The following is a 16,883-nucleotide window of genomic DNA, read 5'->3' as shown; positions in this document are numbered from 1 at the left end:
ATTATAGGCAAGTAGATGAACTCCCAAGCTACAAAATTAGGAAATAAAACAGATAATAGATATCTTTATTACCACTGCTACTACGAAGCCAACTCTTTGTTGAAGCATACCGTTCAATTTAGTAACATATCAGAGCCGTTTACAGTCGCCCCAATATATGGGGTACCGACGTTGGTAAACAAAGGTGCGTCCATCTTGTTCATTGCGAACAACAGACCGATGTCCTGAAATTTATATGATTTCTATTTCAAACGTTTATGGATTGCTTAATATACTTGCTAACAGTCTTCTAAGTGTGTGAAGAGTGTTCAGACTAAATTCTCGTTCAGGCACCCCAATCCTAAGGTGAGCTACACTTGGGCTACACATACTCTAATACTATACCTTAAAAAAACGTACTACAAGAACTGAGTCCAATATTATGATTCTAAGCTATTATAAATATGTTTTTACAATGGTTTAGTTGAAATGTGGTGAATTTGGACCCAGCATAATAACATGCTGCACTTCATGTTTTAGGAACAAAGTGTCCGTACACTCCAATAGCTTTATATTTAAAGCTCTTAGCATAAGTATAAGGTTATTAAGGAAACGTTGACTTTTTATGTGCGCATTTTCCCGCCAAAATGGTCACATTGTGCTAAGTTCTTAAGCGTAGTTCAATTCTCTTGAAACTTTATGAAAAACCTGTAACCTTCAATCTACGGACCCAGTCATGATATGGTCAACGCTTCATCTTCTCTGGACCGCTTTTGTTTCTTTCGGAATGCTTTGACAAGTAACATCGACGTTGTCCGTAAGGTACGGAATACGCAGTGCGTTTTCTAACGATTGTGTAAAAATAGTGAACGTGTGAATCACAGAGGTGCTTAGGTGTTTGCAGATTAGAGCTTGAATAGACCGTTAGATGACCATTGCTGCTATTTTTTTTATAAGATGCGAAAATGAACAAAGAGATTCTACTACAAGCAAAAAAAAAGCTACAGTATCAGTAAACATAATATGGTAACGCAGTATGGAACCAACGTGTAAAACGTCTTATGCGCTTATATTAGATGTGGGTAATTTGTACTCTATTGTCTCTATTGACATTTTGGACAATGACGACAAAATATAACGACAGGGTGTTGGGAAATGGCAGTATAGCAAAATCGTAAAAATGAATTAATATCTTGGATAAATTCAAACCTTGTGTTAATATTTTACGTTTACTAGGTGCTGTAAGTTATTATGCTGTAACTCGAATTTTCCTGATCGATGTCGAATTACAACTTATTCCGTAATACAACTACTAATATTAACAATAAATAAATCTAAAAGCTTAACTCAGACATATTAAAATAGTCTGTTGAATATGTTATACGGGAGAACTCTTGAAAATGCAGATTAGCTAGAAGTGTACGCAATAAGTATAAAACAAAACTTCATTTATGAAATACAGTATGTACTCTTTACAAGAACTGTATTCTTATGTTAATGAATATTAAACTTGCGCAATTTCTCGAGCACGATATAAGCAAAGGCTTGTTTATATTAATATTAAAAGCTGAAAACAGTTTTATTATGAAATAATAGGTTAACGACAGAGGGATAACTTATCAGGGTAACGGTTCAATTGTTTAGCGGAGTGACAAAAAAATCTAGCAGAATAACTCAAATAGGGTAATGAGGGAACGCTAAGGATGTAATTGTAATAGGCGAACCAAGTAATGTGAGGTAACAATAGCTTAAGCGTATCATTTTAATAGACATGTCAGGCAACAACGGTAAAGTAAAGGAGTTAGTGCAACCAGTTGACAGGATCATATCGCAATTTCATTCGATTCAACATCCAGCATAATAACCGTACGCGCGGATTCAAACTCCAAATACATCTCAAGTAAAAAGTAGTAAGACAGAATTATCTTTATACTATATATAATAATATTGTATTGAGTAAATTCAGAAGTTCGCGCAGTTTTCTTTTGTTGTTTGATTTCGATTTAGCGAAAACATTTCAAGCATTTTTTTTTCAAGTATTTTTTTTCCTGAGCACACCTACCCTATAGCTAGATGGACTGCTTCTAAGTATTAATGGTATTTCTGTTTGCAGATGTCGTCTGTTCGAGATAGCGACACTTCGCTGTGGCTACATAATAAATTAGGCACGAATGACCTTTGGTCCTCACATTCGATTTGCTCGCAACTTAACCGCGAGCTTCTCCGAAAAATTCCTCAAATATTTCCTGATCTGCAAAGTCAAGTCAAGTTAAAACTTATTCTAGCAATTCTACATATTCCACTACGAAATATGGTTGAGGTATAGTATCATATAGGTTGTTACTTGATTATGAGCATACAGAAAAAATGGCAATTAATAGCACTTAGGCGATACGGTTAGAATAAGTATGCTTGCGAAAATTATTACTTTATTCCAGTGGAGTCAAGAACTGAAATCCATTCTCATAAAGGCAAGTCAGGACACTGACCCTTGGGTGGCCATGCTTTCTGACCTCCTGAGAACTTATCCAGATGATGGCACACTTTTCCTCGATCCCGAATCTGGTGGCTTTTGTGAACTGCTTAACGAACTCCGCAAACTTGTGCGTAGCCGAGGATCTGAGCAAGTTCTGCCGGAAGAGTGCCTGTACCTGAATAAAAGCGCTAGTAATGCTCTTCTTGGTCAACCTGCTATCCCCACGAAGCATTTTAACGTTAAAAAAAATCCGAAAAGCTATCAGGTGAGTATCAAATGTATGGAATAAATGAAAACCAGATGGCCAATGAATTAAACGTATTTTTCCGAAGTTAAATAATCAGTAGATGTTACGAAACTTCAAAAGCGATAATTACAATTCGACCATATGTATCGTTTTAAGTGGTATAAGTTCTAATAGTGCTTTACGCCTTTATCATAAATAATTGTGCAAATTTTTAAGGGACGTTATTAAAGACGTTTCATATAAATATCTGATTATATGAATACGTGATAACTGAAGGGTCTGCTTCCATGTTTATGTGTTGTTTTCTCAAATAGCTTCTGAATTTCAGATATTAGAAACTGGTCTTTATCCGACTCGAATAAAGTTTCAGTACAGTTTACTTTTTAAAACTGTACTAAGCAATAAGCATAAAGAATTTCCTCTTTCTCTCTATAAAGTACAATATGATATTCATTACAACAACGCTATTCTTAGAGTTTCTGTGAGTGAAATTTCTGTAGTTGTTGGAGCACAATATGAGTAAATATGTTTTTACTGGTATTGAAAATTCATAACAAAAGGGTAACTTATATAAAATAACAAGTGAATTGTATACCGAAGTAGCAGGACAAACAATTCTAATAGGTAAATCAAATTAAAGCAACATGATAACAGCTTAAGATGTATCATTCTAATCGACATATCAGACAACTACAATTAAGTGAGGAATTTAGTGCAACCGGTTGTTAAATTTAAAACAAAAAATGGAGTTAAATTTTATTTGACTAGACTTGCAGCGTAATTAACTCTAATTACAGATTAAGTAAGAAAAAGTAACAGAATAGTATTATCTATATACTAGCGTATATTGTATTAGGTAAATCCAGAAGCTCGTGCCGATTTGAATTCAGAGGTAACGCATTTGTTCTAAGGAAAAAAACTTTCTAATGAGGGAAGATGTTGGAAGATGCATAAGTAATACATTGTGCTGTCGAAATTTAAGGTTGGCAAGGGGCTCAACCCTCGCCACTTAGAGCAGTGCGCATTGAAGAATGGTCAATCTCAAAAGGGAAGTAGATCGCTAAGCGTTATGTAGGGTCGCAATTTTGGGGCAAAAACTGCATTCTTTACACGAACGTGATGAAAAATTAAGCGATGGATTAAAAAGAATAGAGCTTTTCTTATAGTGGTCTCAAACACTATTTTTTTCGTGTGCACGCATGCCCAGAAGTTATTTAACGTTGGCAAAATATTCCATTCCTCTAATTTATTAAAAACCTTTTTCCGTCAAATTATGTACTTAAGAAAAATATATTCTACCCTTTAGAAGGCACACCAAGGTATATAGGCTAACTTATCATGACCATAAATGCCATTTTTTATAAGGATGAGCATTCTTCTAGTAAGAACCAAAAAGAAGCTTGTTTAGATAGATATACGACGAGGCTGGCTGAAAATAACAGACAATACATCATTCCATGCTTCGAAGCATAATATTATGCTTCGTCAAAAAATCTGCACGGGTTTATAAATTTACTGAAGGCTATGTAAATAAAGAGAGCTTATGCTTTAAATTATTATTTCGAACAGTTACATACCACTATTTTTACTTTATTAGTAGTGATAATGTCATCTCGTGCACGTATAGAAAATCGTAAAATAGGTAATGCATAGTATTATATGTTATGTTATATTAAACATATTATCAAAACTTACGATGTCAAGAATTGAAGAAATTTAGCTCCATTTGTAGCCCGTAATGCTATTTATAGCCCCTTTTTGAATGTAGCTACCTCACTATATAATGGGTATCCCAATATGTTATCTGAGAGCCTTTATTTTCAGAGTAATATCAAGTAGACAAATTTCATTATCGAGTCATTTATACCATTACTGTTTGAGTGATGTTATGCAAATTATCTTAAACGTTTCAATTTTTAGTAGTACACTTTACTTGCAAACATTTTGCTGTTCTTCTCCAACACGATCAGAGCCTTAGCACTACATGTACTAAGCGATATGTTACAATGAGCTTGCTCAATTATTTTGTGCGACTAACGATACTGTAGTTCAATATATCAATAACTCGTAACAAGTCGTAATAAGTGTTCCAAACTTGTTTATGCACTAGTAATTTTGCTCAAACAAGCAATGGCTTGAAAAGTACGTTTTCAAATATCCTTTTTCATCTGTTCTTCCAATGTAGGTAAAACATGAGTATCTTCAGAAAGCGCGCGAGGCACAAAACACAAAGCGAACAGTTTCAAGTTTAAGCTCGGTACCAATTCGCTGTCGTGGGTACAGCAAGTTAAGTGCCGATAGCCCTTTGCGCGGCCTTCCCTCGAATCGTCTCAGCGGTGGATCCTTCCGGTCACCTATTTCGTCTCTAAATCATCGTTCGAATTTACCCCTTAGCAAAACGCCCAATAGGAAAGAATCGGGAATAAAGTTGCTTGAGATTGGTGAACAACCAATAGGTAGGGATGCCAAAAGACGTCGAAAAGGAGGCGACGAAGAGGTATTGCCAACCGGTGTAAAAGCTGGAGTTGGAAAAGAAGACAAAAAGGAAGAAGCTGCGCCAGGGACGGACGAGGAAACACCGGTTACTACACCTACAACTCCCACCACACCCGCAACGCCTGACTACGCTGCTGGATTATTATCATCATCCATGGCAGCGCCCTCTCCAGCTGCGCCCGCAACACCCGCCTACGGGGCTATACCATCTATTTCGAAGGTGCCTGCAGCCCCAGCAGCGTCCAAAACCCCAGTACACACTCCGCAATATGCTCAAGTATCAGGAACACCTTCTACGCCAACAACACCACAAACACCGCCTTCGTCGGTGCAGCCTCAAGCTGGTAACGGAAATCCAACGAGCAAATTTACAGCAACTACACAACTAGTCGTTTCGCCCAATCAAGTACGTTTGGTTTCTCAATTAATTACAAATATAAATAAAATAGGATTCCGACATGTATTTAAGATTACGTCGTATGGAAATTTCAGATTGTGGAGAACCGGCCATCATATGCGGCATCGACTTTAGTCTCAAATAGTCTCCTGCAGACTGCGTCTCAAGCGTCGTATGGGCTCCGAACACAGTCAGGAGATTCCTCACCAACGACACAGCAAAATTCAGTCAATTCAGGTTCTTCAGGAACACAGGCAGTCCTACTACAAACCGGTCAAACGTTTACTGTTCAACAAACTAGCCAACAATCAACTATCCAACAACAATTACCACAACAGCAAACCAGCTATGCTTCTCCACAGACCGTGCAAACTGTAACCCAGGTGGGGCAGCAACTTAGTGGCCAGCAAGTCACCTATGTGCAAACGGCGTCTGGAGCATTACAAAGCGTACATACCTCTCCTGTCATCCAACAAAGGATTACCACCCAACAAATTGCCAACACAAACTCAGCAAGGTATGGTTACGAACAACGGGTCTTAAATGTGGTACCTACTGTTTCAGATATCTTACTGTCTACCTCTTGTCTGTATTCGGATCTTAAAAAGCATTTTTGTCGTAGACGGCATAACCTGACCAAACTGCCTTTTTTCTATTATTCACATAATACGAAATGTTAACATTCCGTGTGACCTCTCAGTTTCATCTCAACCGGTGGGTATGGCCAAAGTCACGTCGTTGTAAACCAAGCGACAGCTGGAGGTACGACAACAGCGGCCAGTACTACTGGACAGCTGGTACAAGGTGCTAACGGTACGCAGTATGTGATTAGACAAGCCGTGCAGGGCCCTCAACTTGTGCAAACTGGCAATGTACAACAGCTGCATGTTGGCGTGCAACAGTTGCAACAATTGGGCGTGGGTGTTGGCCATCTCCAGCAACAGCAGGTAACAACTGGCTTGCAACAAACAACACAGCAACTGGTTCAGACGACACAGCCAGGAGTACAACAGCAAGCTCAGCAGCAGTCAAATGGCTCACGCGTGCAGCAACAACGTCTCGTTATTCGCACCCCTACCGTTGTTCAACAGCAAACAACACAACAGGCCACAATAGTACCATATTCAATATCAGTACGTTAAGTGCCAAATACTAAAATTTCTGTTTGTATTTATAAATACAATGATGTTTTCAATTGATCAAAACATGTTTTCTATACGTTTATGTAACAGTTCAATGAGTAGTTCACGCAATGTAACTAAAAAAAATTCTTGTTTTGCTTACAGCAAACTCAGTTTAATGAGGCTCAGGAAATGTTCAAAAATTCAAACAAGGTGACACGATCCGAGAAAGCACTTATTCTTGGGTTTATCGCAGGAAATCGACGTGAGCACTGCTTAATGTTTTACAAAGTATAGAAACTTGTTAACTATTCGGCAAATTTTTTAATGCATATGATATATTGCTAGTTGCTAGTTCTTATCCCTGTCAAAGTTTACTACAAGTGTTATTTGTTTGCATACTTATTTATGAGATACATTTGGAAGATAGAGAAGTTCTGCGACTCCCTTATTATTACGAAGCTCTAGACGTAAACGCAATGAGAACCTAATCATGCCTTCTTATCAAAGAAAATATAATTTTTGATACAATCACTTTACGACTAAATGATAATTAATCTTTGTTTCCGATCTTTGTTATTTTTCAGAAAATCCCTGTCCTACTTTAGGTGACGTGATTACAATTGTGCTGAATGAAGATAGGCAGGTGGTTCAGCAGGCTGACGGATCGCTGCGCGCAATGCTCGTGCAGACTCATTTTGAAATGAATTATGCCACCGGAGAATGGGCAACCGTCATTCGACAATTTCCCGAAGGACAGAGCAGAACACCTTCGCACGTCATCACGACTACAACCGCGGCCTCCCGATAGATTGTCATCGTCACACAACAGAGGCTGCGTCTTTCCATGCTTCTTTATTTTTAGGTAAATAAATTAGGAAGTTTAAGAAAAATTAAAAGAAGGGAGAAAAACTAATGTTCGCTTGAGCGACAGGGCATAGGCTAATGTGTGCCTAACTGTTCGATTATATACAGAGCCCTAGATTATAATGGGGTTTAAATCCTTTAGAATCCTCTCATGCTTTTTAGGATCATTATGATGTTGCTGAAGGCTTTTATAGCTAAGTCTACTGTTGATTATTCTCTCAAAATGTAAATAGAGTATACAAAGTAAAGAAATGACAGTGAATATTACTATCACACTCTATTGTACGGTAATGAACATGAAATTCTGTACAATTAAACTGATGCGTAATGTATGTGTGTTAACTGAGGATATGTAATAAACGCTGTGTTGTGGATATATATGTTTATGAAATCGTTGTTTTTTGCGTGTAGGATTATTTAGTAATATTAGGACGAGTGGCATTTGTCATTGCATGGCTGAGGTGACAGCCTTTAAACCACACATTAGTACGCTTTTAATGGCTATTTAAAACTCATATTCATTATTTTCTTCCACGTTCCTCGTTCTGCACATATGTAGTAGAGTGAAGTAAATACTATATAGCTTCAATCAAACTTGGGCTGAGTTTTAGATAGTTCAATCTCAGTCGGCTTAGTTTAGCGTAGCGGTTCGATTGATCAGTTGCGTTATCTTCGTTAGTTTTTACAGTTCCGTTTCTCCTATCGATTAGCCGTCCTACCGCCGAAATTGACCCGCCGCTATAATAGTGTTAATCCGTCGCTTCATTAAAACAATTATGTTACCCTATTACGGTGCTTCTGAGATCTCATGGTGAAACTAACCTTGCCTTTCAAAACTGAATGCAATTTTCTTTCCACTCGAAAAACCAAGTAAATACGAAATGTGAGAAAATCTGTATTTTTAAATCATTGACGTTTTTTTCTGAGAAAATACCATATTCCATTTTAATGGCAGTAAGTTGAAATATTGTTCCAATATCTATTTTGTAGTCATCGCATAGATCTAAAGCTATGTAACATTTACATGATTATGTTTCATCAACATTACAATGTTCATAGTTCTTTATAAATTCTCAAACATTATTGGGAGACACTTTACATTAGACGTTATAGGGTTGTTTTCAAGTATAAACAAGAATTTTTGCCAACTCCGTTTTCATTGCAGTGCTCATACGAACTCCATTGGTGTTATTTAACATGGTTTCGACACTGAATTATTCAGAATGTATATATACATAATATCTTTTCCTTTGTGCACTTTAATGCAATTTCTATGTGTGATAAATAATACCAGTTTATCGAATTTTTACAATATAAAAGTCACACTAGAAACAATAATGTTTGCCTCTGTATCAAAACCTTACGTCACTTGGATGAAGTTCACCAATTCTAAAAAATCTAGCTCCATTTTACTATTTGAAAAAATCGATATGAAGAACTGTTGTAATGTGGCGTCGCATGAGCAGTGCGGTATTAGTGAATGCTTTCCGTGAATTTCGGCACAGTTTTGTCAAAACCACGTATTGTAAATAAGACCCATCCAGTTTCGGGCGTAAGAAGTCTTTCAACATCTTTCTGTAACGAGAACGATGAGTAGTTTAGTTTAAAAAAAAACGTCCGACAATAGCTTCCGCGGCAGACGGTTACTTTACTTCCTTCTAGGTTGTGCATAAATGATGTGAGGTTTCCGTATGCCCGCATGTGGCAGTCGGATTTCTTTGCTGGCCCAGTCAGGTGGAGGCCGCAGCATGCCTAAAGAGTAATGTACAATTAGTTGTAAACTCTGAACCTCTAAACGACAGTTGTTGTAAAAAAAAATCTAGCGTTTTCAAGATCGTTATAAAAGAGTATCCTCTGCTAATTTTTGTAAATATAATTTCGCCTGCATAGGCGACCTAGTTATGAAGCAAATATTTGAAAAAGTTGATATATATGTACAAAATGAATCCAGACACACTTGATGTCGCTGGCCTATAAGCTGCATCTAAATGAAACAAGCGAATAAAGCAAAAAAGTGCACATTAGAATTACTATTAAAAAAAGTAAGTTTCACGTGCGCAAATAAACTAATAAAAAAAGCTTTTCGCAAACATACAGTTACCCATGGTATAGACACCTCCTGGGTCATGAGCAAACCAGTGGAAGTTTCTGCGTATTGATTTCCGCATTCAAGTTTCTTTTCACTGCTGTATCAAAGACGGTCTACTGTTTCGTACTTACGGAAACTCGAGAGCAAATGACACCCACAAAGCCTCTTCGCTTTATCGTCCTAAGAGAGCTTCTGCTTTGATGGCATAAGGCATTTATCTAAGCTTCTCGTAAAGGATCCGTGCCGTTCCATTTACCGTGGGTCAAATCTAGACAAATAGACGTGTAGCGCAAGGTCAAAATTGTCAAAGATGCATGATCTACTTATGTGTGAAACAAGAGGAAATTAATTTGTTCTAGTTTATGGGTGGGTTTCCTGTCATGCTTCTCCCATTGTGGTGTGTGAAAATCTCGTTCTATCTTCCCAACAAAAGTAGACTCATCTAAATACAATAAACGGTTAATTTTAGATAATAAAAGCACTTCATAATTTCAGTAGGGGTTCATCCAGCACAAAGACTTTGGCCGATAGCTCATCTTCGCTCATATAATTAGAAGGAATCTTCTGATAATCTTGTTCTAAAAGGATCCTATTGTCCACTGACACCAGGAATCGGGAGGATATAATATTAGCTTTCAGTTGATTTAGTATTAGTGGTAGGGTTTGGTCGATATTGTTGTATACAATTTTCATAACGATAAAGTGATATTGGTATTAGTACTTTGAAGAGTGTCTCTCGTTTGTACTTGCTCGCGGCTACGGTAAACTCAGCGATACAAATGATAACAATACTGACTTATCTGTTCTGTTTTGTCAATGATAGTCATATGTGGTATTGAGGAATTCATCCAGCTAGCCTTTAAGATTTTCTTCATTGTCTAATATACTGTTGATTTTCCTTGTAGTAATAAGAAGGTTATAATTTGTAAGTGCGAGATCCGCACGGTGAGTGCAAGATGCGATCTTTTTTAAGGCCAACTAGGTGTCAAAAATATACTTTTTTCACCAGAAGCATCTACCCGCGGGGCGTGAACTCGACAGTCACTTACTAATTCCCACAATACTTACAATGAATTATATCAATAAATAACCTGGTAGTTGAAACGTGAGTGGATTTTGATTTTAATTAACGTATAACCAGTATTGTGAAATCCGTTGTTATAAGGATAAGCCTAATTTTTTAACGGTTTTATTGAAAAAGGGCGAATATTTTCGCATAAGCATGGCGGCCGTACAAAAAGACATTAAAACATTGGACGGCGTATAAGTGAGCTTTTTAAAGCAAGTGACAAAAGGATAAGTATTCATAGAAAACAAGCTGAGACACCCTGTATAAATTAGTTGCTTAATATAGCGTCAAGTGGCGGTTTGAGTTTCAGGGACTGTTCGAACTAGCCAAGCGAATATCCTTTTTATCTGGCACGTGTTAGTAGAATTTAGCAAATTAAACTGCTATATTTTAGAACACTATATATGTGTGTGATGCTGTGCGTAGTAAGAATATTTACCGATTATTGCGCATGTCTAGCCTTTGTATCGATAAAGGTAAATTCAATTGAAAAAAACTGAACTAAAATATGTGACTGCGCAGGTTTATTCAGAAATAAGATAATCTACTTAAATCCTCTAAAAAATGTTATCAGGTTGTTTCACTTCTGTGTCAATTTTCCGGTAAAAAATGTTACTTTTTATGATCATTTTTTCACTATTTCTGCATAAAATGGAGGTCCTGACCCTTAATTCACAGTTAAAGAGACTTATGTTTTCTCTATGCATTTAAGCTACCCTACGACATTTTGCATGGGCTATTGCTGCAGAATGTTGTGCAATTATGTTAACATAGATCTGAAAAATTATGATCAGTCCTAAATGAGACACTAAGTGTTTGCAGGTTTAATCCATTATTCATTAATTTTCTGAGAGAGTTGAGAAATGTCGATGCCGTTGATCTCATCTTGTATGCGTTCGCGGGCTATACTCATAATGAAATGTGCGAGGTCATATTTAAAGGTATTTGATACGAGATTGAGCACGATCTCGCCCACTGCATCTCCTGTTCCGAGACCCTGTCAATATCACAATGATTAGAATGGTAGTGCATTCACAACAATATCAATATAAAAACTGACAAATTGTTTCCTGAATGCAAAGCACCGTCTTCCACGCTTAGCGTAAAGCTTACCTGGATATCGGCGACCACGTGACCGATGCGTGAAAATTCAACATGATCTACCTGCAGCTTAGCATCACGACGCAAGGGTAAAAGGAGCCTGCGTGGAACGTGAAACTAATTAGAAAGCAACGCCAAAGATTTAACTTAATGATGCCCAATGAATGAACGCAAAAAGTTTTTAGCCGAAAAACGAAACAAACCAGTTGGCTACACTTACCTCATATTCATATTGGTATCACTAACTGTAAGTTCGGCGAATCCCTTTGGTCCGATACCAAGTAATTTTGTTGTCCATGCAAATGTAGCTGCAAAAGGATCAGCCGTCTTTAAATCTTCAAAACAAGGCCATCTTAAAACTTTCACATAGTGCACGTTATGCACTATGTGAGAGATTCGGTATGGTATAATAACAATAATACTCTGTAATCGATGGATATTACGTCCCGATGCTTTTAAAAAATTGTGAACTTACTGCTGAGGTTAGCGAAACCAAAATTCGCTTCTAAGATCAGCGTACGGTTTGAATAGAGTACAAGGACATCTCCTGTGCGACGGAGAGTTGCCAGGCCTGATAAGGTGGCGTTGGTGACGAGCACTTCCCCTTGTATAAACATACGGTCCACAGATGCCTGGTATGGTTTTAACTAGAATTATTAAGTCCCAATATTACGTGTTTGCTAAAAGTAATCGGACTTTATCATCTGTCTCTATATAATTACATTCCGTTATGTCAGATATTCACTCAATAATAGACAATATAATATGGGCAATATCTTAAAATCATTGTGCCAGTTCTATTAATGAGGTAATCGTAATACTATTTGTATCAAAACTACAGTATACAGAGATACAGGCATCACTAATTTCATAAGAATCTTAAGCCTGCTGAAGTATACAATATGAAAACAAGTGAAAACTGCCTATAAAATAACTCAATTTTCCTCACACTAAGAACTGATTTCATCGCTTTTGTCGGCAAGTCTAATTTTCTGCCACTGTCTTTACTTTTTTGTAGACTGGCTTCGAAATCTTTTCTATGGATAAAGAAGTACCAGTCAACAGGTGCACAAGGCAGTTATATAAAGAGGTGTCTGGACCTATTCATCACCTACCGAACTCAAAAAATTACGATTTTACCTCGTTTGCCAGGTAAGCTCTGACGTGTCTGTCTCGTAATATGAAGTTGAACTTGGTGCTGCTTACATATAACATTATTTTTTAGTCCAGAACGACGATTTTGTATGTGAACACAATAAGCGCTAACGTCGACAAATTCAAATAGTTTCCTTAATAAAGACCTTTTTTGCTTGATATTTGATTAAACCTAACTCAATGTAATTTTTTTAACATTATACCTTTTGAGGATCATGGCTTCTAGCCACAAGCATATAGCAGGTTTGTGCCACAATCGAGTCGATGAGTTGCTTGTCATGTTCGAATCTTGATAGATTTACAGGAATTTTACCGAGGATCTCTTCATTTGCATATCTAAAATTAGTATAACAGACTGCCTTAATTAGTTTTTTGCAATTTAAAATTATAATGATGAGTTATTATGAAATTATTAAAATACTTAATAAAAATTGAATAATTAATTTTAAAAAAATAGTGCTTTATTACCTTTGGCGCATACCTGGTCATAGCCTGCTGAAAATCATCGAGCATCGAATGCTTTGTATAGTCAAAGATTTCTTTACCAACAAAATTGAACAGACTTGCTGTCAGCTCAGATAACCCGTCCATGCCAAGAGATACATCGCCAACCTGATGAGGGATGGAGTGAACGCTCATTAAAGACTATATCTATGAAAGCAGGGTAGGCATGTTGTTATTCAATGCTTAACAGGTGCTCACCTCCAACTGTGCATGTATAGCTCCCACGTGTAAACTTTGTGGCGAATTCTTCAGAGAAGCGTTACCTGTGATGGCAACATCCGTCACATTTAATTGGAGATTTCCGCCAGTGTCAACAGGAACAAATGACACGTACCCAGATGTGCGCTGCTGTCCAGTTAGCTGCACAAATGGGACTAAGAGGGAAAAGGTTAAAAATTGACCAGAGATATTCGCCATTGCCTGGATGAAAGAAAACAGTATAGTCTGATTAGATTGAAAGCCAATCAGTAAACTTTTTACGTGCACCTGCATACCTCGTTAACATATGCTTTGCTGAGCCCTTCACCAAGTTCTGCAAGGCGTTGCCCATTTAACGTTTATGATAGGCACAGTAAAGTTGCTAATGAACAGTAAATTGCTGAAAAGTTTTGGAAAATAAGTCACGGGTCGAGGTAATTTTTCTTGAGTTGGGAAGTTCGCCGTTCATACTTGGTAATCGCTCGATGAACTCGATAACAGAACCAGTTAATTGACTCTTGCGTGCGCGTACATACCTCATGAATCTGTACTGTATTAAGCCCGTGAACAAGTACTCCAAAGCATTGTATTTGAACGCTTGCAACAGGAACAGTGAAATTGCTGATGAGAAGTGGATGCTTGACAAAATTTTGCAAAATAAGTGATGGATCGAGATCATCTGTAGTTGAATTTAGAAGTTCGTTGACGATGCTAGATAGTCGTTCAATATTGAGTTCGGACGTCCTCGGGGCCCCTGTCGCCACCGAGTGACCTATAACAATGAAATGTAATTTTCTAATATGTGTTGGGCATGGTATAAACTCATAATATCGTGAAGTTATTTCCGATGTGTTGTTCTTACGACACACGGTACTTACTGTCCGCACAGCTAAGACTTCTTATAATCAAGAAGGCGGCAATGAGCAGCATCGCTGTTTACCTTTGCTCTTTCTCGCGACGTGTCAAAAGATTGACTGTTTCCTGGACAGACAAACAAGTCGATATGGTCACGCAAGGTGGAAAGCGAACAGAGGGAAAGGAGCGTTTTGTCTTGTTCGGTGCTTTCACTCTATGGAGCATGTATATCATTACAATGTACACGCCTACAAAGCTGGCATGAGGATGTTCTACCAGCGCCGTGAGATTTTTCACATTAGAGGTCACCTTCGTAAAGCGGGAATAATCAAGTAGACGTAAGAAATAAATAAGTAAAGGGCCTGAGCCAACGTAGTTGAAAAAGCGCCCTAACCCATATAACCAGGCTTTATTAAGGTTTCGCAAGTTTCAGAAGATAATACACACTAAAATTTTTTAGAGAATAATGATAATGCTTTACATTAATTTGGCAGCTATGCTGTTTCGATTGAGACCTTACTTCATCATAACAATGAGATTCGTGGTTTTTGGTTAATGTTATTTCCGAAATAATTAGGCGACATATGTTTATGCAGGCTAGCAGTGAACCAATGACCTATAGCTCTTTCGGTAACTTAATAATAGTATATTTTTATTCCGTTAGTCAATATCACTTATCCTGTAGCATATATCGCTTGCGTGGCTCAAAGCAGCGACCTCTGAATACTTCTATTCTTAATAATAATAATAATGATAATGAGATCTATTGACATCGTCTGTTTGGTAAATAATAAAAATCTAAATAAAAAAAATAAAAAACTCTAATATACTGTAGGCGACTTGTATTAGGTGGTGCAACACTGCATGCATAACATTATATAAGCCATTCTATAAAAATGTTCAGAAAAAACGGTGAGTTACTTAAAAGTAAATATTAATATATCAAGTATGTATTTCGGCGGCCAGATCTAGGTGAAGATATGCTACTTTCTAAAGCATGCTTTTATAACATTCAGAATCATTCAACCTTATTAAATGATATTACTTGATTAGATATACCTAAAGGGAAAAGGTGTTTTGGAGCTATTCTTAATAGTTCTATTAGCCTGTAACACTTACCATATATGTATCGCAACTAAAGTTACGTGAAATATTCAAACGACAATAGTACAGTTGTCTTTTATGTATATATGTATATCTTTCCTACGACAAAATAATCATAAATTTTAGCTGAGGTCAGTAGAAGTAGCAATATGGTAAAAATGCCGATCGTAGTACGGTTCTTTAAATAGCTTTTAGAATAAAAATAAGCAATAATATTTTATTTAAAAACACTTAATTAACAACAGCTTATGTTATTTTTTGAGCGATATGTTTCAGATTCTCTGAAATAGGATTTTTATTTTTAAAAATTGCATGTAACATATAAATGCCGAGGAAAGTGCTCGTTGTATTTTTTTGGTTATTGCTGCCTTTTCCCGGTTCTAATGCTCGAGTTGTTCACAATTGCTTTAGATGAGTATTGCCTGACGATAAAAATCGTTTCACAAGTTATGGTCCTAAGGTTATTCCGACATTTTATTGAAAATAATATATTAAAAATAAAAAATATTTTAGACCAAAAAACTATAAATCTAAACATGTTAAGACGCAACAAAGTAAACCGATTTCGTGAGTATAAAGTGTGAATGGATTATAAAAAAATGTAATGAAATGAAGGTTTTTATTTCTTATAATTATTTTTGGTTTATAATGCTATATCATTTTGTCATGTACTCGTCATCTATTAGCATCTTCAACTTCTTACGTTTCGTATGGAATTCGTTTACTTTTTAGGATTAGTTTTCAGAAGTCGTGTTTTTTCTTCAATCGATGATGATTGGTTATTACAAAGCGTCGCGCTTTTTACCTCAAGAATCTCTTGTTGTCCTGTGAAATGTTGAAATTGCCATATTTTGATAGATTCGTATGCTCACCCTTCCCTTTACGTAAGAAAGCTAATGGAAGGTTCGCAACTTGTGTAAAGTTGGGGAAGGTAGTAAAGAAAGGGGCAAAGTTAGTTTATATGGACTGAGACAAAATAACCTTTTTCCTTCTGGATTAACCGCGTTGTTCCATAAAGTAGACAGCTTCGTTTCTGATTTCTATATAAGCTCCTATACAAATTTTGAATTTAACAGTTTAGTCTGACTAACACACAAAAGCGAAATCAGTTAATCAAGGAAGTTTGTTTGTTTTATATAGTGCAATTTAGTTTCGCTAATACGTTGTATGTATATATAGCCACTAGGGCAGCCAAGGCACGACATGAGAATTACGTATTCTTTAA

The 16,883-nt window shown here is 36.8% G+C and overlaps 2 protein-coding genes across 4 annotated transcripts; one reads left to right on the top strand and one right to left on the bottom strand.

The window, feature by feature from the left end:
- Window positions 1-200: 200 nt before the first annotated feature.
- LOC111267405 (uncharacterized) lies at window positions 201-7,974 on the top strand. The gene is made up of 8 exons (XM_022845641.2): window positions 201-345; window positions 2,093-2,299; window positions 2,418-2,720; window positions 4,888-5,604; window positions 5,691-6,112; window positions 6,296-6,728; window positions 6,882-6,981; window positions 7,304-7,974. Exons 2-8 carry the CDS (start codon window positions 2,093-2,095, stop codon window positions 7,525-7,527), a joined length of 2,406 nt encoding a protein of 801 aa, XP_022701376.1. The 5' UTR covers window positions 201-345; the 3' UTR covers window positions 7,528-7,974.
- On the bottom strand, window positions 7,842-14,685 carry LOC111267406 (uncharacterized). 3 transcript variants are annotated; one of them, XR_002684600.2, is made up of 10 exons: window positions 14,578-14,685; window positions 14,236-14,471; window positions 13,700-13,921; window positions 13,479-13,609; window positions 13,201-13,333; window positions 12,318-12,489; window positions 12,063-12,150; window positions 11,855-11,942; window positions 9,804-9,940; window positions 7,842-9,335 (listed from the first exon to the last, which is right to left on the bottom strand). XR_002684600.2 is itself a non-coding variant. In XM_022845643.2 (9 exons), the coding sequence occupies exons 1-9, from the start codon at window positions 14,627-14,629 to the stop codon at window positions 9,935-9,937; spliced, it is 1,128 nt and encodes a 375-aa protein (XP_022701378.1). In that variant the 5' UTR covers window positions 14,630-14,685; the 3' UTR covers window positions 7,842-9,934. The 3 variants fall into 3 exon arrangements, 2 of the variants coding, with proteins under 2 accessions (XP_022701378.1, XP_022701377.1); XM_022845643.2 differs by having other exon boundaries at window positions 7,842-9,940; XM_022845642.2 differs by lacking the exons at window positions 7,842-9,335; window positions 9,804-9,940 and adding an exon at window positions 11,244-11,738 and having other exon boundaries at window positions 14,578-14,684.
- Window positions 14,686-16,883: the final 2,198 nt, after the last annotated feature.

Source organism: Varroa jacobsoni, unplaced genomic scaffold (genome assembly GCF_002532875.2).
Source record: "Varroa jacobsoni isolate VJ856 unplaced genomic scaffold, vjacob_1.0 scaffold_1180, whole genome shotgun sequence".
Taxonomy (NCBI): Eukaryota; Metazoa; Arthropoda; class Arachnida; order Mesostigmata; family Varroidae; genus Varroa; species Varroa jacobsoni.
The sequence above is the reverse complement of the archived record's forward strand: the minus strand, read 5'-3'. Positions and strand labels throughout refer to the sequence as shown.

Excerpts from the sequence above, each read along its gene's own strand:
- LOC111267405 (XM_022845641.2), top strand. The coding sequence starts at position 2,093 with ATGTCGTCTGTTCGAGATAGCGACACTTCGCTGTGGCTACATAATAAA. Across the intron at positions 5,605-5,690 it reads TAGTCGTTTCGCCCAATCAA|ATTGTGGAGAACCGGCCATC; the intron begins GTACGTTTGGTT and ends TGGAAATTTCAG. Across the intron at positions 6,113-6,295 it reads GCCAACACAAACTCAGCAAG|TTTCATCTCAACCGGTGGGT; the intron begins GTATGGTTACGA and ends GTGACCTCTCAG.
- LOC111267406 (XM_022845642.2), bottom strand. The coding sequence starts at position 14,629 with ATGCTGCTCATTGCCGCCTTCTTGATTATAAGAAGTCTTAGCTGTGCG. Across the intron at positions 13,610-13,699 it reads CTATACATGCACAGTTGGAG|GTTGGCGATGTATCTCTTGG; the intron begins GTGAGCACCTGT and ends ATCCCTCATCAG. Across the intron at positions 12,151-12,317 it reads TGGTTTCGCTAACCTCAGCA|CTACATTTGCATGGACAACA; the intron begins GTAAGTTCACAA and ends ATCCTTTTGCAG.